The 27858-nt window shown below is 33.3% G+C and overlaps 1 protein-coding gene across 1 annotated transcript in view; it reads left to right on the forward strand.

Annotated features, from left to right (window-relative positions):
• appa (amyloid beta (A4) precursor protein a) overlaps positions 1 to 27761 on the forward strand; it is a 44079-nt gene extending 16318 nt beyond the window's left edge. The window contains exons 2-17 of the mRNA XM_073842959.1: positions 4974 to 5141; positions 6831 to 6960; positions 7051 to 7163; positions 8556 to 8746; positions 10367 to 10584; positions 10673 to 10840; positions 14444 to 14577; positions 15749 to 15823; positions 15965 to 16123; positions 17505 to 17633; positions 18883 to 18982; positions 22001 to 22195; positions 22563 to 22616; positions 22928 to 23010; positions 24192 to 24338; positions 24450 to 27761. Of these exons, the coding sequence (XP_073699060.1) occupies positions 4974 to 5141; positions 6831 to 6960; positions 7051 to 7163; positions 8556 to 8746; positions 10367 to 10584; positions 10673 to 10840; positions 14444 to 14577; positions 15749 to 15823; positions 15965 to 16123; positions 17505 to 17633; positions 18883 to 18982; positions 22001 to 22195; positions 22563 to 22616; positions 22928 to 23010; positions 24192 to 24338; positions 24450 to 24551 (2166 nt within the window). The 3' untranslated portion in view covers positions 24552 to 27761. The remainder of the gene's footprint in view (positions 1 to 4973; positions 5142 to 6830; positions 6961 to 7050; positions 7164 to 8555; positions 8747 to 10366; positions 10585 to 10672; positions 10841 to 14443; positions 14578 to 15748; positions 15824 to 15964; positions 16124 to 17504; positions 17634 to 18882; positions 18983 to 22000; positions 22196 to 22562; positions 22617 to 22927; positions 23011 to 24191; positions 24339 to 24449) is intronic.
• Positions 27762 to 27858: the final 97 nt, after the last annotated feature.

Below are 27858 nucleotides of genomic sequence, written 5' to 3' on the forward strand. Positions count from 1 at the left end.
GCTTAAACCCTTTTTTACGTCTTTGACCCATACCGAGAAGTAAGATAAACCTGGCAAAACCTTTTTAAACCCCCTTTTCGTGACGCCACTATAAATATGAAGTAAATAAATGTGTATCTTTAATTCTAAAAATGCAGAATGTTTTCTGTTAAGGTTTTGTGGTTAGTGTTTAGTCATATAAAGTATATAAATGTTAGGGCAAAACATTCTTAAAGTAATAGTCATGGAACATTATTATAACTTTTTTTGTCCTTATATTTGTAGCAATGTCCAAAAGTACATTGTATGGGTCAAAATGATCAAAAATGTTTATGCTAAAAATCATTAGGATTTTAAATAACGATCTTCCAGATGTTTCACGAAGACATTTTGTAAATTTCCTAGCATGAATACATCAAAACGTAATTTTTGATTAGTAATATGCATTGCTAAGAACTTAATTTGGACAACTTTAAAGGCGATTTTCTCAATATTTAGATTTTTTTTTTTTTTTTATTTAATTGACTTGCCTGACTGATGTAGTTTGTCATGTTTAATAATTTTTAGTTTAAGTGATTGCAACCTTTTTGGCTGTATTTAAAGGCCTCCATGTAGGTTGAGATAATTCTGACTTGTTAAAATTAAATAATCAAATAAAATAAAATAAAATAAAATTAAATATCTAATAAATTTTAAATTTATTGCAATTAAAATAATCTTGTTATTAAATATATATATCTACTATTATGTTTAATTTTAAAACCATGTTTTAATGTTTTTAATTGCTATGTTTAATTTTAAAGCTTGATGCAACAAGAAAACTGTATATTTATTTTAGACATTTCCAAGATTTTTATCATGAGTTTAATCATATTCAAGAATTTTCCAGCGCACACTTCCTGATTTCCTCATATATCCAGGTTTTCCATGACCGTGGCAACCTTGGCTCTTAAATAAATAGAGAGATATGCTTTGTCCTTGACATTTTCTGAGCCAGTTTATCTTTAAAAAGGCTCAAAAAGAGTGCATATTTTGTTGAACATTGGAGTTTCTCAGCTGAGCTGTTGATGAGATTTTCTCAGTGTTTTCAATCGGCGATTCTCATTCAGGCCTGTTTGTGCTTTTAGGAATAACTTGGATGGATTTTAAACCTATAAAAGAAACATTTCTTCATAAAGTGTTGACTAAGTGCATGCGTATTTGCATGATTATAATATGATAATAGGTCGTTTGCATATTTTAGAATGTTTATTTTTGTCTCTTAGATTAAAGCACAGGGTGTTTTGATTGGTTGAGCTGTAGCATTGCCATATCAGTGCGTTCCCGTATGTTTCTCTCTTCTAAACATCACAGTGTGATCACAAACAGGACGTTGTTTTTTTGCCAACACGTTGAGTCTGCTAATAAGATTAGTGAGCACAAAACGTTTGCAGGTCTTCCTCTTTCTGTCTGTCTCTCTCCCCTCCCGCGCGTCTTTGTCCTTCTCAACACAATGCGCTCATTCAGCGAGGTTTCTCAGCCTCACGCCGAGCTCAAAACAGACTCAGACTCCCTCAGACGGCCGTCACAAATTACCCAGCGTTTGTGTGTCTGAAAAAAGCTTCGCAAACAAGAGCCATTATTATGATCGGTGGGCGTCGGGCTGGAGATGGATTCTTTCTCAGTATTTCTGTCTGGTTTTCCAGTACAAATATCTAAACATCCTTAAAGATACATTTGCTTTGGAAACAAAATTACTTACAAGTCCAATTCTGAGCAGAAAAATTCACTATTTAGAGTTCATATCCCACTTATTTCTTGAAGCACAAAACATCCTGCAATTGCCAAAAATGCATTGTGTGAGTCAAAATTTTTCTTTTGCGCCAAAAATTATTAGGATATTAAGTAAATATCATGTTCCTTGAAGATATTTAGTACATTTCCTACTATAAATATATCAAAACCTCATTTTTGATTAGTAATATGCATTGCTAAGAACTTCATTTGGACAACTTTAAAGGCGATTTTCTCAATATTTAGGTTTTTTTGCACCCTCACATTGTAGATTTCCCAATAGTTGTATCTGTAGCCAAATATTGTCCTATCTTAACAAACTATACATCAATGAAAAGCTTATTTTTTCAACTTTATTCAAGAAATTGACCCATATGATTGGTTTTGTGGTCTAGGGTCAAAATATATTTTTGATATATGTTCTTATTAACTTGAGAGAAAATATTATTAGATCATGTCCTTATGATGTTATTTGTATTTGATAAACATTCTAAAAACGTCTTTATAACCTTTAAATGACATTTCAATCACATAAAGAAAACTGGACATTTTGATGTTCTTTCATATTTAGGATCATTATATTTGGGGTGAAATTAACAGTAGAATGTTGTAAGATACATTTTTGTAACATTTAAACAACATTTAAATCTTGAGAAGAAAAGTGGAAATTGCTACATTTTAGAAACAATGTTTCCACAATGTTTTAGATAAAAAAATGTAATGTCCTTATGATGTTATTTGTATTTGATAAACTTTCTAAAATCTTTTATATAACATTTAAATGACATTCTAATCACATAAAGAAAACTTTTTGATGTTCTTAAATTATTAAAAATAAATGTTCAAATAACATTATATCTGGGGTGAAATTAACAGTAGAATGTTGTAAGAAACATTTTTGTAACATTTAAACAACATTCTAATCTTGAGAAGAAAAGTGGAAATGTTTGCACAATGTTTTTATAAGCTACATTTGTTACCTGGGTAGCTGACTAATTACTTGATATTAAGGAAAAAAATATCAAAACTAAGTGAGTGTACTGTATACTTAAACAAGTAGTAGTATCTGACTATAGGTTCGGGGACTATTATGAAGAAAATGGGACTATGTAAGAAAATTGTGTATTTTTCTGCTCAGAATTGGACTTGTATGAGAAAAATGTAAGAAAAATGCAGTATTGTGGAATAAAAAGTAAATTGCATAGTTTTATTTTTTATTCAGTGGCAGAAATGGGCATGCATGTGTGTTGCTGCAACCTTTATGAAAGGATTTATTTGTTCTAGAGTCAAAACAAACACATTTATGGACATATTTCTTTGTCCAGTCGTGTGTCATTGAGGCAAATCTGTGTTAAAGTTGAACTGTACCAATGCAATCCGTGTACGTTAGATGGATTTCCTCACTCTTGCTCACTGAGCAATCAGTTACTGCTGCAGGAAGTGTTTATTTACTCATGAAGTCATGAAGCAGCGTTTGTTTAGTAAAGTCCTGAGAGCTTCTAAAGGTTGAACACACGGCACTGGAAATGTTGATAGTAGACGGTTTATTTGAGATGGTCAAGGTTAAACCTGTTTAGTCTTGTGTTCTGGCATTATCAGGACACTCCTGGTGTTTTGGCTTCATCCTAATCCACTGTCTGAACTAAACGTGGCCTTCGCCGCCGGCGGGAACAAACTTTCCATCGCTCGTTCTTTCCATGTGAGGCCTTTCATGCCTTTTATATCTGACTTGATTCACATGCACATTTAAAAAAAAAAAAAAAAAAAAAAAAACTTATATCACAATAGGAATGTCCTGGTAAAATAAAATAAAAATATATATTAATTTTAAAAAATGATAATAATAATAATAATAATAATAATAATAATAATAATAATAATAATAGTAACAGTTAAATTAAAATAAATAATATTACTTTTAAATTATATGCAATTTTATTCAAATTAAAATTATTTAATTTCAGAAGATTTAAAAACTGTTGTTTTAATGATTTAATAATGAATTTATTTAAGTCTTTAAAAAAAAATTTTACTCAAATTAAATATTTGAAGGCTTGAAATGTAAATTCGTTAAAGACATTTCCATGACTTTTTAAGAGTTTATAATGAATAATAATTGTTAATGTCAGTTTCTTTTGATATGTACATGCAGATTATTTCCAACAATTTGTATTTTGGGTTAAATAAAGATTGCACTGCAAAAAAATGCTTTTTTTACTTAGATTTTTTTGTCTCGTTTCCAGCCAAAATATCTAAAAAAATTTAAATCAAAAAGGATTTTCTAGACGAGTAAAAAAATGTCTTGTTTTCAGAAAAAAATTGTCAAAATTAAGTGAGTTTTTTCTTATTTCAAACAGAAAACAAGATTATTTGTTTTTTCTGAAAACAACACAATTTCTACTTGTCTAGAAAATCCTTCTTGATTTAAGATATTTTGGCTGAAAACACGACAAAAAATCAAAGTAAGAAAAGCATTTTTGCAGTGTGTAAATAATTATTATTTATATTTTTTTATAAATTATAATTACTTATTAAGGTATCATGTTTTAAAAACAAAATACTATTATACAAAATTTTATATTTAATTCAGTGTTACTTGCCTTTTCTTATTATTTGTGAAATTTACCATTAATTTCTGAATGAAAATTGTAGATCCTACAGCCATTTTTCCCCCACAGTACTAATATTGAAATACTGATGTGCATGTATACCAATAATATGTGTCCCTGCACCACAAATTTTCTTTCTTTTGAGATTTATACATATAAAAGCTGAATAAATAAGCTTTCCATTGATGTATGGTTTGTTAGGATAGGACAATATTTGGCTGAGATACAGCTATTTGAAAATCTGGAATCTGAGGGTGCAAAAAAATCTAAATATTGGAAAAATCGCCTTTAAAGTTGTCCAAAAGAAGTTTTTAGCAATGCATTTACTAATGATAAATTAAAGTTGGATATATTTACAGTAGAAAATTTACAAAATATCTTCATGCAACATGATCTTTACTTACTATCCTAATGATTTTTGGCATAAATGAAAAATAGATCATTTTGACCCATACAATATATTGTTGGCAATTGCTACAAATGCTCCAGGATCACATATGTGCATTCAACATAAATGCATTCAGGCATACTGTGTTGTTTCTCAAAGTGAAGCAATGTTTTTAATAGGAAAGAAATCAAGAGCTAATGCTGATGTCTGTTGTTCTGTGGCAGGTGCCGTCGGACTCCGGTACCGGACTGCTGGCCGAGCCTCAGGTGGCCATGTTCTGCGGGAAACTCAACATGCACATCAACGTTCAGACCGGAAAATGGGAACCCGATCCGTCCGGAACCAAGAGCTGCATCGGGACAAAAGAGGGAATCCTGCAGTACTGCCAAGAGGTGAAGACAGCATTCCTGTGCTTTATTTATGACGCCAATACAAGGCCAAAGATAATGAGTAAAAGATTATATATGAGCCACTGTATCATCAGAGTCACTTTGACCCAGAAACACATCTAAGACGCTCTTTGCTCTTCAATGACATAATCATTCAGATGGGTTGTAAAGATTAAATCGTTCATTCAAACATTTTATACAGTTGAGGTCAAAAGTTTACATCCTCCTTTCACAGTTTTACCAAAATAAGAGGAATCATACAAAATGCATGTTATTGTTTATTTAGTACGGACCTGAATAAGATAGTTTTACCCTGTTCTAAAGTTTACATCCCCTTGATTCTTAACACTGTGTTGTTACCTGAATGATCCACAGCTGTGTGTTTTTTGTTTGTTTAGTGATAGTTGTTCATGAGTCCCTTGTTTGTCTTGAACAGCCTGCTGTTCTTCAGAAAAAAAACCCACAAATTCTTTGGCTTTCCAGCTTTTTTGTGTATTTCCGAAAAAACAGCTAAAACCAGCCTAGGCTGGTTGGCTGGTATTAGCTGGTTTAAGCTGGAAGTGGCTGGTTTTAGCTGGTCTCCCAGCCTGGCCAGGCTGGAAAAGTGGCCAAAACCCCTCTAAAACCAGCCTGCCGACCAGCTATGACCAGCTAAAACCAGCTAAAACCAGCCAACCAGCCTAAGCTGGTTTTAGCTGTTTTTTTTCACCAGGGAACCCTTTCCAACAATGACTGTATGATTTTGAGATCCATCTTTTCACACTGAGGACAACTGAGGGACTCATATGCAACTATTACAGAAGGTTCAAACACTCACTGATGCTCCAGAAGGAAAAAACATGCATTAAGAGCCGGGGGTGAAAACTTTTGGAATTTGGAGATCAGGGTAAATGCTACTTATTTTGTCTTCTGGGAAACATGTAACTATCTTCTGTTGCCTCTGAAGTGCAGTACTAAATTTAAAAAAAAATATATATATATATAGGCAAAATAAGAAAAAGTTACACATTTTCATTCTGTTCAAAAGTTTTCTCTTAATGCATGTTTTTTCCTTCTGGAGCATCAGTGAGTGTTTGAATCGTCTGTAATAGTTGCATATGAGTCCCTCAGTTGCTCTCAGTGTGAAAAGATGGATCTCAAAATCATACAGTCATTGTTGGAAAGGGTTCAAATACACAAAAATGCTGAAAAACCAAAGAATTAGTGGGAGCTGAAGGATTTTTCTGAAGAACAGCAGACAGTTTAACTCATGAACAACTATCATTAAACAAGAAACACAGCTGTGGATCATTCAGTTAACAACACAGTGTTAAGAATCAAGAGGATGTAAACTTTTGAACGAGGTAAGACTATCTTATTCAGCTCAGTAACATGCATTTTCTATGATCCCTCTTATTTTGCTAAAATAATTAGCATTTTGCAGATTCTGAAAGGAGGATGTAAACTGTTTTTTATAACAGATACTGACATAAAATGATCTAAATGTAATTGATCTAAAAGATGAGATTGAAATGATCCAAACATATAACACAATGCAATCCAATGATGACTAAGAGATGCACAAATAATGATTCCTCAAAGGATGTGAGGTGTTTTGCAGGCTTGGGAAGATCATTCCTCCACTGAGGAACAGTGAAGGTAAAGCTTCCTCTTGTCAGCAGAGGTTGATGAAGTGGTGTCTGTGTTGTTCAGGTGTATCCAGAGCTTCAGATCACAAACGTGGTGGAGGCCAATCAGCCCGTCAGTATCTGGGACTGGTGTAAGAAGGGCCGTAAGCAGTGCCGCAGTCATATGCACATCGTGGTGCCGTACCGCTGCCTGGGTGCGTGAGACTCAGCACATGCCACGTATCGTTCCATCACCTCCTGTTCTCACCTTTATGCTCATCATGTGCCGTTTCTCTCTGTATCAGTTGGTGAGTTTGTGAGCGACGCTCTGCTGGTTCCTGATAAGTGTAAGTTCCTGCACCAGGAGCGCATGGACATGTGTGAGAGTCACCTGCACTGGCACACCGTCGCCAAAGAGGTCAGAAAAGCATGATAAAAATACTGTAAAAATTTTAAATAATTTTATTTTTTACAATATCTGTTTTCTATGTGAATATCTGTTCAAATGTAATTTATTTCTGTGATGCGCACCTGAATTTTCAGCATCATTACTTCAGTCTTCAGTCACATGATTCTTCAGAAATCATTCTAATATTCTGATTTGCTGCTTAAGAAACATTTCTGATTATTATCAATGTTGAAAACACTTATTTTTGTGGAAACTGTGATGTATGTTATTTTTGAGGATTCACAGATGAATAGAAAGTTCAAAAGAACAGCATTTATTTGAAATGGAAATCTTTTGTAACATTATAAATGTCTGCGCTGTCATTTTTGATCAATTTAAGATAAGAATTTTTTGCATTTTTCAAAAATCTTTTTTTTTTCTTTGTGTATTGCAGTTGATCTCAATCAAACTGCAGTTGTTGGGTTATTTTGATATCAAGTAAAAATACAACTAATACAATAAAAACATGATAACATAAAAAAAACATGATTTTTCAAAATAAAAAAAACTTGAGTTATTTGTTTTTGCAAATAAAATTTTCATATATACATACACAAACTTTTGATCAGTCAACAGTTGGATGTTTTTACATAAAATTAACATTATAAAAATGGGGCTAAATCTGGTAATTGTCAAGAAAATAATGCTAGAATAACTTTCAAATTGCCTTCATTTAATTTTTTTTTATTTGAATGAATAAAATTAAACTGTAAACAGAAAATCTAAAAATAAAATTGCACTAAAAATTATAAATAACACTGCTACAAAGTATATACCATAATAATATAATATATAATATAAATTAATATTAATAAAATAAAATTATATATATATATATATATATATATATATATATATATATATATATATATATATAAATACAAAAATGACAAAAACACAACATATACTAAAACTTTTACTAATTTACTAAAACCTTAAAATTAAACTAAACAGAAAAAATACAAATAAATTTGTAATAATATGTATAATAGTATCTCATTGATACTGAAATAACACTGGTACAAAGTATGTATCATAATAATATAAATAAAATAAAATAATAAATATATAAATAAATAAATAAATAAATGAATATAAAATAATATAAATAAAAATGACAAAAACACAACATATACTAAAACCTTTACTAATTGTTTAGCACTGTATTTTAACAGATCAATACATTATCAAACATGTACAATCATACAAATGAACATAAAAGTTCACAGTTTGAACACATTTATTGAATGATTGTATTGATTTATTTGGAGTGGGTTCATGTTGTTGGTCTGGTGTTTGTTATTGATGTTTCTCCTGTCAGTAAATGATTCCGTCCAATCACACACTCTCGTCTCTCCACAGTCTTGCGGCGACCGCAGCATGAATCTCCATGACTACGGGATGCTGTTGCCATGCGGTATCGATCGTTTCCGTGGCGTCGAGTTTGTTTGTTGTCCTGCAGAAGCGGAGAAAGAGACGGACAGCGCAGCCGTGGAGGAGGACGATTCAGACGTCTGGTGGGGAGGAGCTGAGAACGACTACAGCGAGAACAGGTACATACACACTATATCATCTCCCTTAGATACCTGAAAGAACCTTTTGTGACGTATTTTATTTGGTGCCTGATTAGAAATCCTATAATACAGTGATATATCATCTGTGTAGACCGTTGACGAGCTCAGAACACAACACTGGTCTGATGATGATAGTTGTGATTATAGTCAGAAAAATAAACTTCTTGAGGGGTAAATACTTTACATTTAGAGCACAGAGTGATGTTTGTATAGTTAAACTAAAACCATAAAATTACATTACTTGTAATAAAATAAACATTCACTGAAATAAAATAACTCTAATAAAATAAACCTTAAACTAAAACCTTAATCTTATTTTAATTCAGGTACTTGCGAAGGCAAAAATTTCCAATTTAATTTAGTTTAGCTTAATGTTCTAAAATAACTAAAACTAAAACTGAAATAAAAATGAATTAAAAAAAATAAAAATGAATTTAAAATACTAAAATTTGTATAAAAAATTACTATAAATTAATTTAATAAAAACAGAATATAAAAATAATATTTTGTTTATAAAAGAGTTAAATAAAAACCATAATAGTGTCTCATTGCTACTAAAGTAAAACTGGTTAAAAGTCTAAATAAATAAATAATTAACACAAATTCATTTATTGTCATATATCAAATGATATAGACAGAAAAAAAAATATTCAAATTAAACATATAACATAAGCAAACTATTCACAACTATTAACAGATGTAATCAGACTTGCATCAGACCTTCACAAAATCAATACTGTACTTAAAAAAAGTATTAAGCCTATAATGATGCTCAGTTGTTTATTATTGTTCATTTTTATGAATGATTAATTATAAAACATTTTCTGTTTAATTTATTTGCATTTTTTGTTTTTGTTTTTCTGAGCAAAAAATAAATATCATACATTTTCCCCTAAATTACTCTCACCCCAAATACTAATTAGTTGTAATTCTACTTTTTTTTTTAAATGTGCCACTATCCTAGGTTTCACCCATTTGTCAGTAAGAATTTTTTACTCATTTAAAACACGATCAAATTTAATATGATCCCTTATTCTTTTATATATTTTAATATGTACAAGTCAGAATAAGCATGCTATTTGAATTTTTACATAAATATTGTTACGCACTGAATGACAATGTAACATTATTTCACCCAAATTTTGACATTTTATTCTCCAAAAACTCTAAAAAGTGGACTCTTTTTATTTAATGTGCTTTCTATGGACATAAAATCACTTTTGTAAATTTCGTTTAACGTGGAAATCTTAACGTCTTTTACCCTTATACATTTTTAATTATATGCACTAATAAAAGCAATATTTATACATTTTTTTATATAAAAAAATATATATACACACATACATCTTAATGTCTTTGACCCATGTCCAGATAAACTAGACCGAAAAAAATTAGAAGCTAATTAATTATTGATTCGAATTGGATTTGATTCTAGGTTTTTGGCACTTTATCATAAAGCATAAAGCTTATAATATGACATCAGAAAAAAACAAAAATGCCACTGGATCTGATCCCTGATTGAATGGTGACAGATGGTTGCTGTGAAAGATTGTAAAGATGCCTTGCGTGGTTCTGATTTCCTGGTTTGTTTTCCCCTAGCATGACGCGAGACGCAGGATCCGAACCGGCCGTGGTGGAGGACGACGAAGATGCGGACGAGGAAGAGGAAGTTCTGGACAACGACCAGGATGGAGATGGAGACGAGGATGAGAAGGAGGACGAAGACGACGAGGCGGTAGACGAGCGGCAGAGCACCAGCGTCGCAATGACCACAACCACAACGACAACCACAGAGTCAGTGGAGGAGGTGGTGAGAGGTGAGCATCAGCCAATCACAGCCAGCGTTCGCTCATCGTCAGACAGAGCTCTTCATGTGTGTGTGTGTGTGTGTGTGTGTCCTGTCAGAGGTGTGTTTTGCGAGTGCAGAGACGGGCCCCTGCAGGGCCATGTTGCCCCGCTGGTATTTTGTGCGTGAGGAGGGCCACTGCGCTCCATTCATCTACGGCGGCTGCGGAGGAAACCGCAATAACTTTGAGTCGGAGGAGTACTGTCTGTCTGTCTGCAGCAGCGTCTGTAAGTCACCGACCGAACGACCGACCGTCCGACCGCGTGAGCCACTAACACTGATCAACGCTTACTCACTCGCTCTCATGACTGCCACACACAACATATGACTGACTCTTCTCAGTCAAACACAAACCACAGCATTTAGCAGGATCTTATGTTCATATAATGCCAGCAGACCACGATAAGAGTCGTCAAGATACAAAACACACCTTTAAAACAGAGCGATCATTTATATGACTCACATCTGTAGATATTAAGATACTTCTCTTGTGAAAAAACTAGTTTATTCTCAATTATCGGGCTGCTCAATTATCGCAAAAATCATAATCACGATTATTTCGGTCAATATTGTAATCACGTTTTTTTAACACGATTGTTAGTGGGTCCGGAACTTAATATTATTGGTCAATTTAAATATGTGACCCTGGACCACAAAACCAGTCTTAAGTCGCTGGGGTATATTTGTAGCAATAGCCAAAAATACATTGCATGGGTCAAAATTTTTGATTTTTCTTTTATGCCAAAAATCGTTAGGAAATTAAGTAAAGTTCATGTTCCATGAAGATTTTTTTTTAAATTCCTTCTGTAAACATATCAAAATGTAATTTTCGATTAGTAATATGCATTGTTCAGAACCTAATTTGGAGAACTTTAAAGGCGATTTTCTCAGTCTTTTTGATTTTTTTGCATCCTCAGATTTCCGATTTCAAATAGATGTATCTCAGCCAAATATTGTCCTATCCTAACAAACCATACATCAATAGAAAGCTTATTTATTGAGCTTTCATATGATGTATACATCTCAGTTTTGTAAAATTTAACCTTATGAATGGTTTTGTGGTCCAGGGTCACATATAACAACACATAAAAAGATATGAATGAAACCATTTTTTTTGTTTGTTTTATCTCGATTATTGCATTTTCATAATTGTTTGAAATACATTTACATATTATGTACTTAATAAAAATACAGTGCAATTGTACTTCTAGTGTACTAAACTAGTATATTTAAAGCTAAATTGGAACAACTAATTTTGTACTTAATGCACTTTAATTGTCCAGAAGTCCAACTAAAGATATACTTAAGTATATTTGATTGTGTTAAAGTGGAACTATTGCAAGGTACATTTAAATATTTTGTGTTTAAAGACAGATAATATGTAAAGTTCATACAATCCTCATCAATAGTGACATTAAACTCTATTATAGTTTATCTCGATTATTGCATTTTCATAATCGTTTGAAGCCAGCTGTACTTCAAATGTACTTCAAATCGGAAGAGTGTTACAATGATACTAATTAAATAAAAGACCACTTAAGTGTACTTAGAGAGAGATGTTTTCGTGACTTATTTCCGCCAAAGAATAAAAAATAAAAGTGAAACTATCAGTTATTTTCTAAAAAAAATTACAATTTATATACTTTTTAAAATTAATTTATTTTATACTAAGTATAGTTCAAGTCTATTATCATAACTATTGACATATCGCTCGAGACTTACTGGCATAAATTACAATTAAACTTTATTTGGAGTATTACTTGTGCAATCAAATATACTTAAGTTAGTTTTGTTGTGTTTTTGTCAGTAATTTTTATTTTTTTTAGTGTGTTGTTTTTATTAATTTTATTTCAGATTTAGTTTTTTATATATACATCAAGTTAAACTAAATGATAAATTAATGCATTAAACTCTAAAAATTAATTTAATTATTAAAATAAAAAATAATCATTTGAACCATATTTCAAAATAAATAAATATAAAAATGTACTTATGGGTTAAAAAGTACTCTAAAGTTACGCTAATATAAATTTAAACAATACATTTTTATTTAATTGTAAATGACACACAGTGTCTGAAAACAGTACTTAAGTGTATATTTTTAAGTATATTATTTTTGTTAGAAAATAGTCCGCTTAGCTTCTTTTTCACAATACATTTAAAAAAAAATCTGGGTTTTTTTTGTTTCGTTTTTTGTCAATTTTGGATCTTAGCCACTGATTTAAAAAAAAAAAAGCAGCGTGAACATCCTGCTAAACATCTCATTTTGTGTTCCACTGATAAAAGAAAGTCTCAAATGTGTTTGAAGGTCATGAGGTAGAGTAAACTGGGTGGATTGTTCTAATTTAGTCTGATCTGACGTGTGTGGGTTTCTCACTGGCGTTTGGCTCTGTCTCACGCGTGTGGCTGCTGTTTCACTCACATCTTTCTCCTTAATTACTCTCCTGTAAATCAGATTCTTCAACTAATTGAAGGTGTTTTAAGGCACTGAAGTGTGTGTGTGTGTGTGTGTGTGTGTGTGTGTGTGTGTGTGTGTGTGTGTGTGTGTGTGTGTGTGTGTGTGTGTGTGTGTGTGTGTGTGTGTGTGTGTGTGTGTGTGTGTGTTATTTGCATGCATAAAATCATGAATGCAGTGCTGCTTATCTTTATATTAATGATCGTTCTTGCTTCTTTCTTCATGGCTTTATCTGTAAATGTTCCTCCAGCTGCTGTTTAGACTTTAGTTCATGTTAAGTTAATCAAATCATGGTTTCAATCAAGTTTTTTGAAAATGTCCTGCATTAACAAGGGAAAGAAAACCAGGGTCAGTGCAGTTGGATTATATCAGTGGTTTAAGATAGGAATAATTTACAGTTATGTTATAAATAATAATTATATCCTTAGACTTGAACTATACTTAGGATTAAATAAATGCATTTTAAATCTATTACTTTTTAATGAATCCTCATGCTGCCGGAACTCAAAAACAATGTTTTGGCACAAAAGTTATTAGTTTTACAGTTATTAGTTCATTAGAGATTAAACATGAGTAAAGTGGTCAGCTGGAAGCTTTAGGTACCGCTTCATAACCATCTCTTCTAACTCTGTTAAGGCAAAACACTGCAGGTGAATAGGGTAAAAAATGAACTACTAGTTATCACCTTAGTTACCCAGTTGATTGATTACATTGATAATTGCAAACATTTCTTGTATTACAAGTTTTCTAAAATGTTAGGTTAAAATATGCAAATGAGGCAAATGTGCTAATTTGCATACATTTCTAGCACAAACATCTAAACACTGGATGAAATCAGTTTCAAAATTATTGTTTAATTTTTTTTTTTTTTTTACATATTAGAGTCAAATGTTTTTACAGAGGGGATTTTGGGTCATTTTGTCACTCCATAATTTAGAAAAAAACTTAGAACAGACGGAAAACCATGTATTTTTCATCATTTTTGGGGAAATAAAATGTTGTATAAAATCAAGCAAAATATATATGAACAAATCCCTCTGTAAAAACCTTCAGGATATCGACAGGAATATAAATGTCAAGTTTGGTGTGTGTAAGTGCTACTGAAGTGGAGATTAACTCTTGGCCTTTAAAAATCTGTATTGTAATTGACATCTTTTGACACAAATAGATAAAGTGCTATAAAAGAAAGACTTAACAGTGTCTTTTGGGTGTTTTCGCTCCACTAGTCTGAAAAAACACTTTATGAAACACCAAAAAGCCTAAAATCTCAAACTTGACAGGTGCATGAAAAAACAGTGTTTTCACCTGCAGTGTCTTCCCTTAAACGGTCTGCTCTTCTCACATACTGTATTAAAAGAGTTTCTCTGTTCTGCAGTGCCGACTCCCTCCTCCAGCCCTCCGGACGCCGTGGACCGATACCTGGAGACACCAGCTGACGAAAACGAACATGCGCACTTCTTGAAAGCCAAAGAAAGCCTGGAGGCCAAACACCGCGAGCGCATGTCTCAGGTGGAGAACCTGTTCACAGAAATGAATACTTTTGTTCATCATAGACGCACTGAATTGATCAAAAGTGACATTTACGTAATGCTGCATGATTATGACCTAAATCATAATAGTCGATTATTTCCTTGAAATTGTAATTGCGATTATTAATTACGATGATCGCAATTTACATTGATGTTTTAAATAGCGTTATACTATTGTTTGAAGCAACTGCATGCCTTAATTTTATATAAAAATTTAAATAAAAAAATGTATTGCTTTCCTCGTTTTCACAAATGTCAACGATACATTGGTTTGGTTTCTATAAATAAAAAAAGTGCAAATATGCAATATGCATAGGGATATGCCGCTATCAATTTTCAGGTTGCGATTAATTGATAATGCTTTTATCACAGTATATCTATTATGACCATATTGAAGTGGAGTCATAATACAGTAGAACAGCTTTAATAACTATTTTCTTATGACAAAAATAACTCAACATTTAAATACAATAAAGCAATACATACAAAATGTATAAAGTTGCAAAATGTACCCAGATTAAAGTGCAAAAGATTATAAAGACCAATAGATATCACTTTACAGTTAACCTTAATGCATTCATATTCACAATCAGCTACATTTGCTACAGAAGTTATTCATCTTTGTTAAAAAATACAACTCTTAGTTCACATTAGCTCATGAAATAACACAGTTACAACTTTTGATTTGAACAGTTTGTTATTAAATATTGGAATGATCTCAGATTAATGAATGTTTGAATGGCAGCTAATGAATGAACTAATGTTAACTAATGAAGCCCTAATGTAAAGTTCGACCCAACAATAAAGAATCAAAACACTTTCAAACAATATCCAGGGCATGTTGGAGTCCAGATTAAAATGTAAAAAAGTTTGAAAGTAAGTCTAAATATTGAAGTATTTGTGGCTGTGATGAACACCAGAGCAAATACACAAATCTGAATCACTTTTTAAATCATTTCAACACTTTCCAGAAACTGAAATGCATTTAAAATTCGGAATAATTTGTTATAAATAATTATTCTCAGTATTTTGATGTCGATTTGCCTCTCATGTATTAAACACACCTCTTTAGCACGCACAATAATCAATGTTTTTTTTGTTTTGTTTTTTGTAATTGCGGCTTTGGACGATTATTGTATCATGTCCTGTAGGTGATGAGGGAATGGGAGGAGGCCGAGAGACAGGCCAAGAGTTTACCGCGCAATGACAAGAAAGCCGTGATCCAGGTCAGTTTGTGTCCTTTACCAGGAAATCAGTGCATGGAAATTTCCCATGAGGCCCTGGAGGATCTTTCCCCTCGCTCTTACTAGAATATTCTCTCATTTTCCACGAGGCTTTGCTTGAGTTCTTCTCTGTTCCTCCTGCAGCATTTCCAGGAGAAGGTGGAGGCTCTGGAGCAGGAGGCGGCCAGCGAGCGGCAGCAGCTGGTGGAGACACATATGGCACGAGTGGAAGCGCTTCTGAACGACCGCCGGCGCCTCGCTTTGGAGAGCTACCTGTCCGCCCTGCAGGCCGATCCGCCCCGGGTACACGCATGTTCTTCAGCACACACACACATGAACATACACATGGCCTTCATTCTTCACAGATACATATACAAGCTACTTGACATTTAAACTGAAATTTGGAGTCGGTAGGATTTTTGAAAAATGTCTCTCCTGCTCACCAAGGCTGCATTTATTGGTTGAGAAATACAGTAAAAATTGTGATATATTATTGGAATTCAAACCCAAATGTTTTCTCTGTGAATATCTGTTAAAATGTAATTTATTCCTGTGATCAAACCTGAATTTTCAGCATCATTACTCCAGACTTTAGTGTCACATGATTCTTCACACTGCAAGAATGCTTTTCTTTCAAAATATCAAAAAAATTCTTAAATCAAGAAGGATTTTTTTAGATGAGTAAAAATTATTGTCTTGTTTTCAGAAAAAACTAGTCAAAATTAAGTGCTTTTTTCCTTGAAACTTGCAAAATAATCTGCCAATGGGGTGAGAAAAAATCTTGTTTTCTGTTTGAAATAAGATATTTTTTGCTTACCCCATTGGCTGATTTTTTTTTTTTTTTTTTTTTTTTTTTTTAAGCAAAACTCACTTAATTGTGACTTGTTTTTTCTGAAAACATGACAATAATTTTTACTTTTGCTAAATGTTATTGCAATATAAAATAATGCTTTTTATTTTAATATACTTTCAAATATAATTTATTCCTGTGATGCAAAGCTGAATTTTCATCAGCTGTTACACTGCAAAAAAAAATGCTTTTCTTATAGATTTTTTTTGTTTCCAGCCAAAATATCTAAAAATTCTTAAATCAAGAAGGATTTTCTAGATGAGTAAAAACTTTGTCTTGTTTTCAGAAAAAAAAGTCAAAATTAATTTTTTTTTCGCTTAAAACAAGCAAAATAATCTGCCAATGAAGTAAGAAAAATAATCTTGTTTTCTGTTTGAAATAAGATTTGTTTCATGCAAAAACTCACTTAAGTTTGACCTCTTTTTTCTGAAAACAAGACAATAATTTTTACTTGTCTAGAAAATCCTTCTTGATTTAAGAATTGTTTTATATTTTGGCTGGAAATAAGACAAAAAATCTTAAGTAAGAAAATATTTGTTTGCAGTGCAGAAATCATTCTAAAATGCTGATTTGCTGCTCAACAAACATTTCTGATTATTAATAATGTTGAAAACAGTTGTGCTGCACAATATTTTTGTTTGTGGAAACTGTGATGCATTTTATTTTTCAGGATTTACAGAAATTTCAAAAGAACAGCATTTATTTGAAATGCAAGTCTTTTGTAACATTCTAAATGCCTTTGCTGTCACTTTTAATTATATTTCCGTGGTGAATTATTGAGGTTCAGAAGTGTGCTGATCTCAGATCTCTGCTCTTTATGTCATCTCTCTTCAGCCGCGGCACGTGTTCAGTCTGCTGAAGAAGTACGTTCGCGCCGAGCAGAAGGACCGACAGCACACGCTCAAACACTTCGAACACGTTCGCATGGTCGACCCCAAGAAAGCCGCTCAGATCCGGCCTCAGGTACGAGTCACAATCACTGAGAATCACTTGCAGAAATCTCATTACATCATTTACAGTCAGTGCTCTTCTGCTCTTCCGTAACAGTAGGGTTCCTGTCAATAATTCATCACTTTGTTCCCATTACAGTGATACACTTTTTGCACTTCACAGAACCAATATTAATCAAAATCTAAGTCAAAAATGTTTTATTTTATTATATTTTAGTTTTTTTCCAGTATGGTTTATATTTGTTGGGGTTTTTTTTTACATTTTTCCTTTTTTTTTTTTTTTTTTTTGGTTTTCGTATGTAAATATATAAATTAAAAAATTTTAATAATGATACTGGTTTTGGTATATATATATATATATATATATATATATATATATATATACAGTAGTCAACATTTGAAGTGGATCAAAAAAAAAGACAAGAAATGTGTATTGTTTTGGTTTTAGGACAACTTTGGTAGAAAGTTTTTGATCCACTTCAAATGTTGACTACTATATATATATATATATATATATATATATATATATATCGTTTTATTTTTTGCATTTTTTTTTTCTTTTTTGTTTTTGGTTTTCATATATAAATATATATAAATATTTTTTATTATAATTAATTTTATAATAATAATTTATTTTTAAAAAATATTTTTATTTTTTTCCTTTTTGGTTTTAGGTTTTCGTTTTAGTTCACTATAATAATCATGGTCTGAGGTTTAAATACAATATTTGCTTTAAATTTTTAATATGGTTTCTCATATATATTTCATTTGTACATCAGGATTCTTGCTGTTTCTAAATGTTTTTCTCTTATTTTTGGCCTGCATGTGTTATTATTTATTTAATGAGTTAAGATTTGTTAAATTATTTTAAGACTCCAAGTGTGTAATTAAATGCACTCACACCTAAACTAGGTGAGCATTTTAATTTAATTTCATTTAATTTAATTAATTTTTTTATTATAATTTTTTATTGTTATAATTTAACCAAACAAACTATTGTATTTTAAACTATTTGATTCTTCCTCACATTCTATTAGAATGGACTGTGATTTTTACATTGATTTTAAATTAGTCACATGTTCCAGTTGATGAGGGTGTTCCCTTAGTAGGCAGCTCACTTTGTAGGCCATAGACAGCAAACTCGTTCCCCGGGTTTTATATGTAGCCTGTGAAGAAGAGCAAACCTTGAGTTATCAGGATCTTTGGGATTGAAGCTTATTAAAGGCTTAGTGACCCTCCTGACCTTTGACCTCTGACCTCAGGTGCTGACCCATCTGCGTGTGATCGAGGAGCGGATGAATCAGTCTCTCGGGCTGCTGTACAAGGTGCCGGGAGTCACTGAAGACATTCAGGACCAAGTCGGTGAGTGTGTGATGAGAAATTAATAAAACATGACCTTTAGCACCTGCTGAAACAGCATTATTTACTAACACTGAAAGAGAAAACCCAAAAAATAAATATATATATGATAATAATGACTTGATAATTCATGACCACAATTTATGAATTCATTCCTTCATTTTGATTCAGGTAAAACAGAAACAAATGAGTAATAAAGAAAATAGTAATTTTATGTCCACAGAAAGCACATTTAATGCAAGTAAAGTGTTTTAAGGTTTCAAATACATTTTTAAAGAATAAAATGTCAGAATTTGGTTGAAATAATGTTACATTGTCATTCAGTGTAATACAATATTTATGTAAAAATAATGTTACATTGTCAACATGCTTATTCTGACTTGTGCATATTAAAGTATATAAAAGCATTTTACATTTTATTGTTTTAAATGAGTAAAAAAATCTTAACTCAAATCTGACAAATGGGCAGAACTTTAAAAAAAATGTAGAATTACAACTCTATAATAAATGCTTATTTTTTTATTTGAAGTACTAAATTAATTTAAATTCAAATGAAAATTAATAATAAACTACTGACAAAACAACAAAATAAAATAAAGCATGCTGAATTATTTTTTTAAACAATTATCTTTATTTATTTAGAATTATTTTGAATTCAGCTAGTTGACAAGGCAAAATTACTCATTTTCATTTAGTTTTACTTGAAGGTCCAGAATAACGAAAGCTAAAACTATAATAAAAATTATAGACGTATTTAAAAAATAAATAAATAATAATATTAATAATAAAAAAGGTTTTACAAAATTACAAAAACTTTAAAATCAAAATTTAAAAAAGTAAAAAAATAAAACTGAAGCAAAATATTAATACAATACAGTGATACTAAAATAACATTGCGCTGAATGTACAAGCACTCTATGGGAAGACGATTCCTTTTTATTCTTTGTTTAGGCGAGTGCTGCATCAGTGTAAACGATGACAAATTGAAGTTTAGCTGAAGTGATTGTGCATGATTCTCATCGGTGTGTAGATGGAGTGTTGTCGGTCAGATGTCGTGTGCGGGCTGATCTCTCGCGCTCCTCTTCACCTCCTGCTGGTTTATTTGTGTCCCGTGCGTCACTGCACCATCTGTACTCTCTCTCTCTGGCTTCGTTCCTGTGTTCGGCAGCAGCTCGTCTGTCATTAAGCATGTGTGTAATTAAAGCTCTGATCAGCAGGTCATTTCCTCTGTAATCCTGACGTATCATCATCATCTCTCTTCGGCCGTTTCTTTTTCATTTGCTCACCACAGCGTTTTCTGCCCACGAACACGTGATCATCTCGAAAAATGATTATCTAAGTGGTGCCATTTATGTTTAACAATTTAAAAAAAATTATTCTTTTAATAATGATAATTATTCATTGTTGTTATTTATATATAAAATATAAATAACAATATAAACATTTACAATAACAAGAAAACTCCAGTTCATATATGAAAAAATATAAATATGTTAAAATCATAAATAAAAACTTTACTGGGGTTCAAGCGCTTTAAAGCATTTAAGCACATATGAAAAAAGACATTATGCCTAGTAGCAAGCCTTTTTTTGCAAATCCAGGTAATTTACCATAGAAATATTATGTTTTGTAACGTTTAAGACTGTTATAACGCCAGCTGTGGTCTGATCTCCCTAAAACTTTGTTTAGAATCACCTGTCGGGTGTGCTCACTGGTTTCGTGACGTTTTGCGTTTTGCATTTTGCATTTTCCTTTAGGCTTTATAGGATTTTGGGTAAATTCGGACAGGCCCCTTTTCTAAACGACCCAGTTATAGCTTCTCAAATGGTAAATTTCAACATTTTTTGATAATTAATGATTGAGAGTTTATTTGAGAAAATTGTACTGGAGTGTTTTTTCCAGATTTAATGAAAAACCCAGGACTAGTTCGCAAAAGTACGTTTTTTAAATCTTATCAATCATTTAACAAATGATTTGACAGACAACAGTGGTTCTAGAGGCAAAGTTGTCTGGAATGAGGAGTTCTGTCACATGATATGAATATTGTGTGTATGTGTGAAGAAACCATGCAATGTACAATAGTTTACACCTTTGAAAAACACGATATCGCCCCCCCCAAAGTGGCTGATTTCTTTCAAATTTCTCACAGACCTTTGGGGCCATGAGTCAAACAGGCCCACCAAATTTCGTTCCAATTGGCCTCCATTAACCTCATCTAATAGGTCCTCAAATTTCGTTGGCCAATGGCGGCCATGTTTTTTAAGATACGCAAACGTCCTTATAGACACTTCTGGCACTTTGGACCAAGACCGAGCACACCAGTTTTCATGTTGATAGGACAAATGGTTGCGTAGGTATAGCCATTCTTATGTTTTTTCTTAATATAGTGCCACCAAGTGGCCAAGCTCCTTGATTTTTGTCCTGTGACCTCAGATTGAGCTCTTACATAAGTGTTCTGAGTTTGGTGAAGATATCTCATTCTGTTCAGGAGTTATAGGCATTTTACTAAAAGTGGCCCCACCCTTTCAAAGGTTTTGGCATCCCTTTTGCGAAGATGAGTTGAAGGTTAGACTTTTTTTTATATATATATATAATTATTAATATTTCCTCTCCAGAGAATCGTTTTGCACTAGGCGAAAAACCTAGGATTAGTTGGCAAAAGTAGGTTTAGCAAAAATCAAAAATACCCAAAAATGTTGAGTTATGAGCAATTTCGTACTTTTGATCGCTGTAGCGCCCCCATCAGGCCGATTTGGGCAAGCATTGGTGACATTGTAGGTGGTTGTGAGTACTACCATCCCTCCAAGTTTCAACGACTTAAGGTTTGGTCTGCATGATCAGTTGTTTTACATGGAGATTGCTGATCCGTGTCCAATTACAATAGGGTTTCAGCACAACCCGCTTGAACCACTGAAAATAAAAATGTTTGATGTTTATGAAAACACAGTAAACACTGGCATTGCTGTTTATTTCCATGCATGACTGTTTTCTGACATGTTGTGTAATGTTTGTGTGTATCAGAGCTGTTGCAGCGCGAGCAGCAGGAAATGTCCGCTCAGTTAGCAAACCTGCAGAGCGACGTGAGAGTGAGTTACGGTAACGACGCCCTGATGCCTGACAGCACCGCCAGCCTCGACCTGCTGCCCGCTGAAGACACGCAGGGATTCGGATTCATCCACCCTGAGAGCTTTAACCAGCCCAACACACAGAACCAGGGTATGAACACACACTTTATATTCCCTTACCTTAACTCTACACCTAAACCTATCGTTCACACAAAACTACAGGCAATTGTTATACTTCAAACACACATTTTTAAGCCATTTTGGTTTATGGGGACACAGGAAGTGTAATACCTATGTCCTTACACACACACACACACACATGATTACCCAGCAGCCTCATGAGTGTGTGAGCCAGGTCAGCACAGTGAGCGCCATATGGAAGCAGATCTGACATCCGGCGTCAGGAATACAGACCTGCTGCAATTCATCAACATGCTGCACACTACAGCTCTCATACCCTACATTTGACCCAACATTGCATTTATTCATATGTATATATATTTCGTGTCTCTCTGCAGTTGAGCCAGTGGATGCACGACCCATCCCAGACCGAGGCCTGCCGACCCGACCAGGTTCTTGTAATTCAAATATAAAAAATGTTTCTTTAGTTTAAAACAATATTCTGATTCCCACTCTTGGAATTTAATGAGAAATGAATTGCATGTAAAAAACTATATATAAATCTTCCAGGAAGAGCATGCATGTGTAGATGGGCTGACGTAAACATCATATACATAATATCAAGCCGAAACAGAAACTGAAGTGCATGTAAACAGTCAATGCCAGCTGCTGAAGCTCAATTTTATCATCACATACTATAACGTGTCAGAACCAAAACAGTGTGTTTCCAGTATTTAATACCGTCTCTGTGGTTTTTGTTCAGTGTCTGGACTGAAGCCTGAAGATGTTCCGGAGCTGCGGATGGAAGCGGAAGAGAGACACAGTGAAGTTTACCACCAGAAACTGGTACCTCAGACATATCAGCATACATTTTAGAGATGAAAATGTTTAATTAATTACATGATATGCAGATTGATTAATCAAAATGATACGTCATTTAAAGTCATTATTGTGTTAAATGAGAAAAGCATTGAATAGGCATTACAACAAAAAAGTAGCTTTATAAAGAAATGCTTGGATTCATCATAGACTTCATTACACAATCTTTTAAGATACTTTAAATATGAAATTATAACTACCAGCAGGTGGCAGCAAATCACTATCTTAATAAGTGAGTCATTGAATCATCATTCAATCGATTCATTCAAGCAGCCAATTTATTCTGAAACAAAGCAAGTGACTTTATTATATTAGTCACTGAATCATTAACTCACTTGATTTGTTCAAACAGCTCATTCATTCCAACAAAGCAAGTGGATAAATGAACCACTGAATCATTGACTTACGTGATTTGTTCAAACAGCTGATTTATTCTAAAATTAAGCTAGTAACTGTCTTTATGAATGAGTCACTGAATCATTGACTCACTCGATTTGTTCAAACAGCTGATTTATTCTAAAATTAAGCTAGTAACTGTCTTTATGAATGAGTCACTGAATCATTGACTCACTTGATTTGTTCAAACAGCTCATTCATTCCAAAACGAAGCAGCTGTCTTTATTAACGAGTCATTGAATCATTGACTCACTTGATTCATTTTAAACCGTGGATTAATTCAGTAACAAATCACTACTGTGTGTTGATCAGAGACTTGACAGTTCTGCTGTGACTTTGATTAGAACTCCTTTCATTTGTGAAATTGAGCCGAACAGACAATATTGACGAGATTAAAATGTAACACAGTATTAACTTCTTGTCTTCTGAACTGTTGTATAAATCAATATCACATTAGCCACAGTGCATAATTATATTGGGGAAGAACCTCACTCTTGCTGATGTGATATTGCTAAACTATGTCATATGATAAAAATATACACATTTTTTGCCTCGTATCTTGAATTTTAGGCTCATGTATCTGCTTTATCACATAGTCATCCTGCGTCACATTCGTCAGCAACTGCATGCATACATTTCCATTTGTCGTCCTGTGGATTACACGATGCAGTCGTCATGACAGCACGTCTCTGATGAGAGTTCATCTGGAGTGACTGTAATCTCATTGTTTGTCTTTTGTTTCTGGTGTTCAGGTTTTCTTTGCGGAGGACGTGAGCTCCAATAAGGGAGCTATTATTGGCCTGATGGTCGGAGGTGTTGTCATAGCAACCATCATCGTCATCACCCTAGTGATGCTGAGGAAGAAGCAGTACACGTCCATCCACCACGGAATCATTGAGGTCAGTCGGTGCACACATGTGCGTTCATTAATTCATCCCATGATGTGATGAATGTGAATCAAATGAGCTGAAATAGTGATTCATTTGAAATCCAAATCTTTTTTTTCTCAGGTGGACGCCGCCGTGACCCCAGAGGAACGTCACCTGTCTAAGATGCAGCAGAATGGCTATGAAAACCCCACTTACAAGTTCTTCGAGCAGATAAACAACTGATGGTGTGATGCTCCTCTTCCTCCCCGTTTTTCCTCCTCTTCCTCCTCCTCCTCTGCAGACGGTGCAGGAGACACCAGTCCAACCTCACCGCTCATTAACATCTCGCTTCCTATTGGCCACTTCACATGACTGTCAGTCAAACACGACCTCCCATTGGCTGGACGAATATGAACTGTTTAAGAGCCAGTTTCAAACTGAATGCACAATTCAGATTCAATTCAGATTGAACGCATAATTCAAATGTAGTTTTCAATTCACTGCAGATTGTTCAACTAGGCTGGACAAACATGAACATTATTTTAATGCTGTTAGGGTCAGTTTCAAAGCTGATTCACATCAAATTCTCAGTACACAGTTCTGAATTCACTCCAGATTTTCAACTATAAACTTTTGTTGGCTGGACAAACATCAACCTTATCAGGTTAGTGCTGTTGGGGTTTCAGGTAGTTGAAATACAGTTTCAAATTGAATGCACAATTCAGATTGAAATCACAAATCAAACTGAACGCAAATGCACAAGTCAAATTCAGTTCAGGTTAAATCATAAATCAAACTGAACGCATAGTTCAAATGTAATTTTAAATTTACCTTCTAATGGCTAGACGAACATGAACGTGATCAGACTGATTCTGTTAGGTTCAGTTTTAAGATTCGGTTTCAAATTGAATGCACAATTCAAATTCAGTTCACAGTCAAATAACACATAAAGCTGAATGTATCATTTGAATTCAAATTAGATTAAATTGAAGAATTCAAATTCAATTCACAAAACAGATTTAATGCATAATTCAAATTCAGTTCAATTCACATATTAAATTAAACGCCTAATTCAGATCAAAATCTGCTTATTGCTGTTACAGTCCAGTCCACAGTTGTGAATTTACTCAAGATTTTTTTACCTAGGACTTCCCATTGGCTGGACAAACATGAATTTGATTAGATAAGTGGTGTTCAGTTTGAATGCAAAATTCAAATTCAGATCACAAATCAGATTGAATACATAAATGTAGTGAATTCACTCTAGTTTTCAATTGCAACTGTCAAGTGGCTGGACAAAAATAAACTTGATGAGATAAAACTGTATTGAAAATTGAAAATTCAGTTTTAAATGTGATTTCAAATCAAATTCAAAGCACAGTTCTATATTCATTCCAGATGTCTGCTGGACAAACATGAAGATGATCAGATTAACGCTGTCAGGGTTTTCAAGTTGTTGAAGTTTCAGTTTCAAATTGAATGCACAATTCAAATTCAGTTTAAATTAATATCACAATTCAAGTAAAATGCACAATTCAAATCGAATGCATAATTCAAATTCAGTTCAAATTTAAATAACGATTCAAATTGAATGCATAATCCAAATTTCACTCCAGATTTGTTGACTGACTTCCTATTGGCATAAACGTGATGAGATTAATGCTGTTAAGGTCAGTTTCGAGTTCGGTTTAAAGTTTGAAAATTCTGTGATCCACATTAAATTCAGTGCACATTTCTGAATCCACTCCAGATCAAATCAGTTTGATCTCATCATTCCCCAAATTGTCTGAATCTGATCTGTCCTCCGTTACGAAGCGTTCGTCCATGTTCCGGTGGTGTCGCTGCACCGTCTGCTCTCGCACTACTAACCGGGTGAAACACTGGGGTATCTGAGGGTGAACGTCCGAGACTTCATCCCGTCAGACACACGCGTCTCCTCCCTTCCTCTTCCTCTTCCTCCTCTTCGTCGCACACTGACTGCAGCTGTGCTGTGTTTGGTGACGCATTCGACCCGTCAGAGATTATTCTAGTGATCGATGTCCGTCTGAATGAGATCTTCAAAATGTTTGATTGTTTCTGGTTTGTTTTTCAAAAAAATAAATAATAATAATAATAATAATAATTGTAAAAAAGAAATTTGCCAAAAAAAAAAAATTTTTTTTTAGTTGTCACTATTGAAGTAATGCAAAAAAAGGCTAGTTGTAACTATGTAGTGCATGATAGAAAAAAAATGACGGGAAACTCTGCTATTTGGATCTTGGTCTTTTCTCACGTAGAGACATTTCAAGCAGGATAACTTGTGAAAACGTGATTTGAGTTGCACAAAAAAAATGACTCGATTTGGCTTCTGCTTCTGATAGAACTTAAACTCAATTAAATGCTTTGATTTGAATATCTGGTTGTTTTCTGGTTGCTTTTTTATCAGGCTGAGATCCAGCGGTGGCTGTCGATGTACATTTACTGTCTTTAATGTTTTCGTCCTATGCATTTCAGAGATTTATTTACTCCTGCTTTATATTTAATTTGATTCTCCATTGGATTCGTGGTTGTATGTGTTTTTTAAGCGGGTGTTGGGGGTTTGGGCGGGCGGGCGGGTTTCGGGGTCATTCTGTCTGTTTGTATGTTTCTATCCAGTCAGTTTTGTGTTTTTAGATCACTCTTTGTCTGCAGATGTAGAAAGTGTTTCCTCCTCTTCATCTCTCATGTGACGCAGCAGCGCTGACGCTCGTCTCATCTCAGTTTTCGCTGCAGAAACCGATGGAGCCTCTGAGAGTAAAACACCTTCATCTCACTGCAAAATCAAAAGAAAAATAGTTTGCATTGCATTATTGCAATATTTTGTTGTCATTACTGTAATGCAAGAAAATGTATTTAAATTGTGCAATTTGTAAGTATTTATCATGATTGTATTTGTAATTAATTTAATGCTGATTTCTAATTTTTTATTTGCATTGCTGCATTACAGTAATGTGGTGAAATGTGCTTAATTCACATGCAAACAATGTAACAAAAAAAAAGTCTTTTGATTTTAAGGTGAACTATGTATGAGTTGAAGGAGATTATCACGTGTTTTGATGCCTTGAGCATCTGTTTCTGTATGTCACTCACGTGTTTTGTTGTAGCCAGTTGAAAGCGTCTCACGGCTGATAATAAGTCGATGGTTGGATCTGAAATGACTTTGATTTACAGCCGATCACTGTAAACGCTTCATAATCAATAAACAACCCGTCTGATGAATGTCAATCAATCGTTTACAGATCAGTGATGAGTCCCAGGTTTATTCTCAGCTTGTGTTGCTGTGGTTTGATTAGTTCTGAGGTGGACAGATGATGATGATGATGATGATGATGAGGTTCTTTCAGTGGCATTTTTCTGTGTATCATTTGCTTTGACTGGAAATCAACTGCGCTTTCTACACTGTATTCCATAAATAAAGTTTTGAATGTACATACAGACTTGTTTCGTTGTGGCGTTTTTGTAACATAACACAAATATCATTTATTTTTCTTCTGCTTATCAAGGCTGCATTTATTTGATCAAAAACACGGAA

Source organism: Garra rufa, chromosome 6, assembly GCF_049309525.1.
Source record: "Garra rufa chromosome 6, GarRuf1.0, whole genome shotgun sequence".
Taxonomy (NCBI): Eukaryota; Metazoa; Chordata; class Actinopteri; order Cypriniformes; family Cyprinidae; genus Garra; species Garra rufa.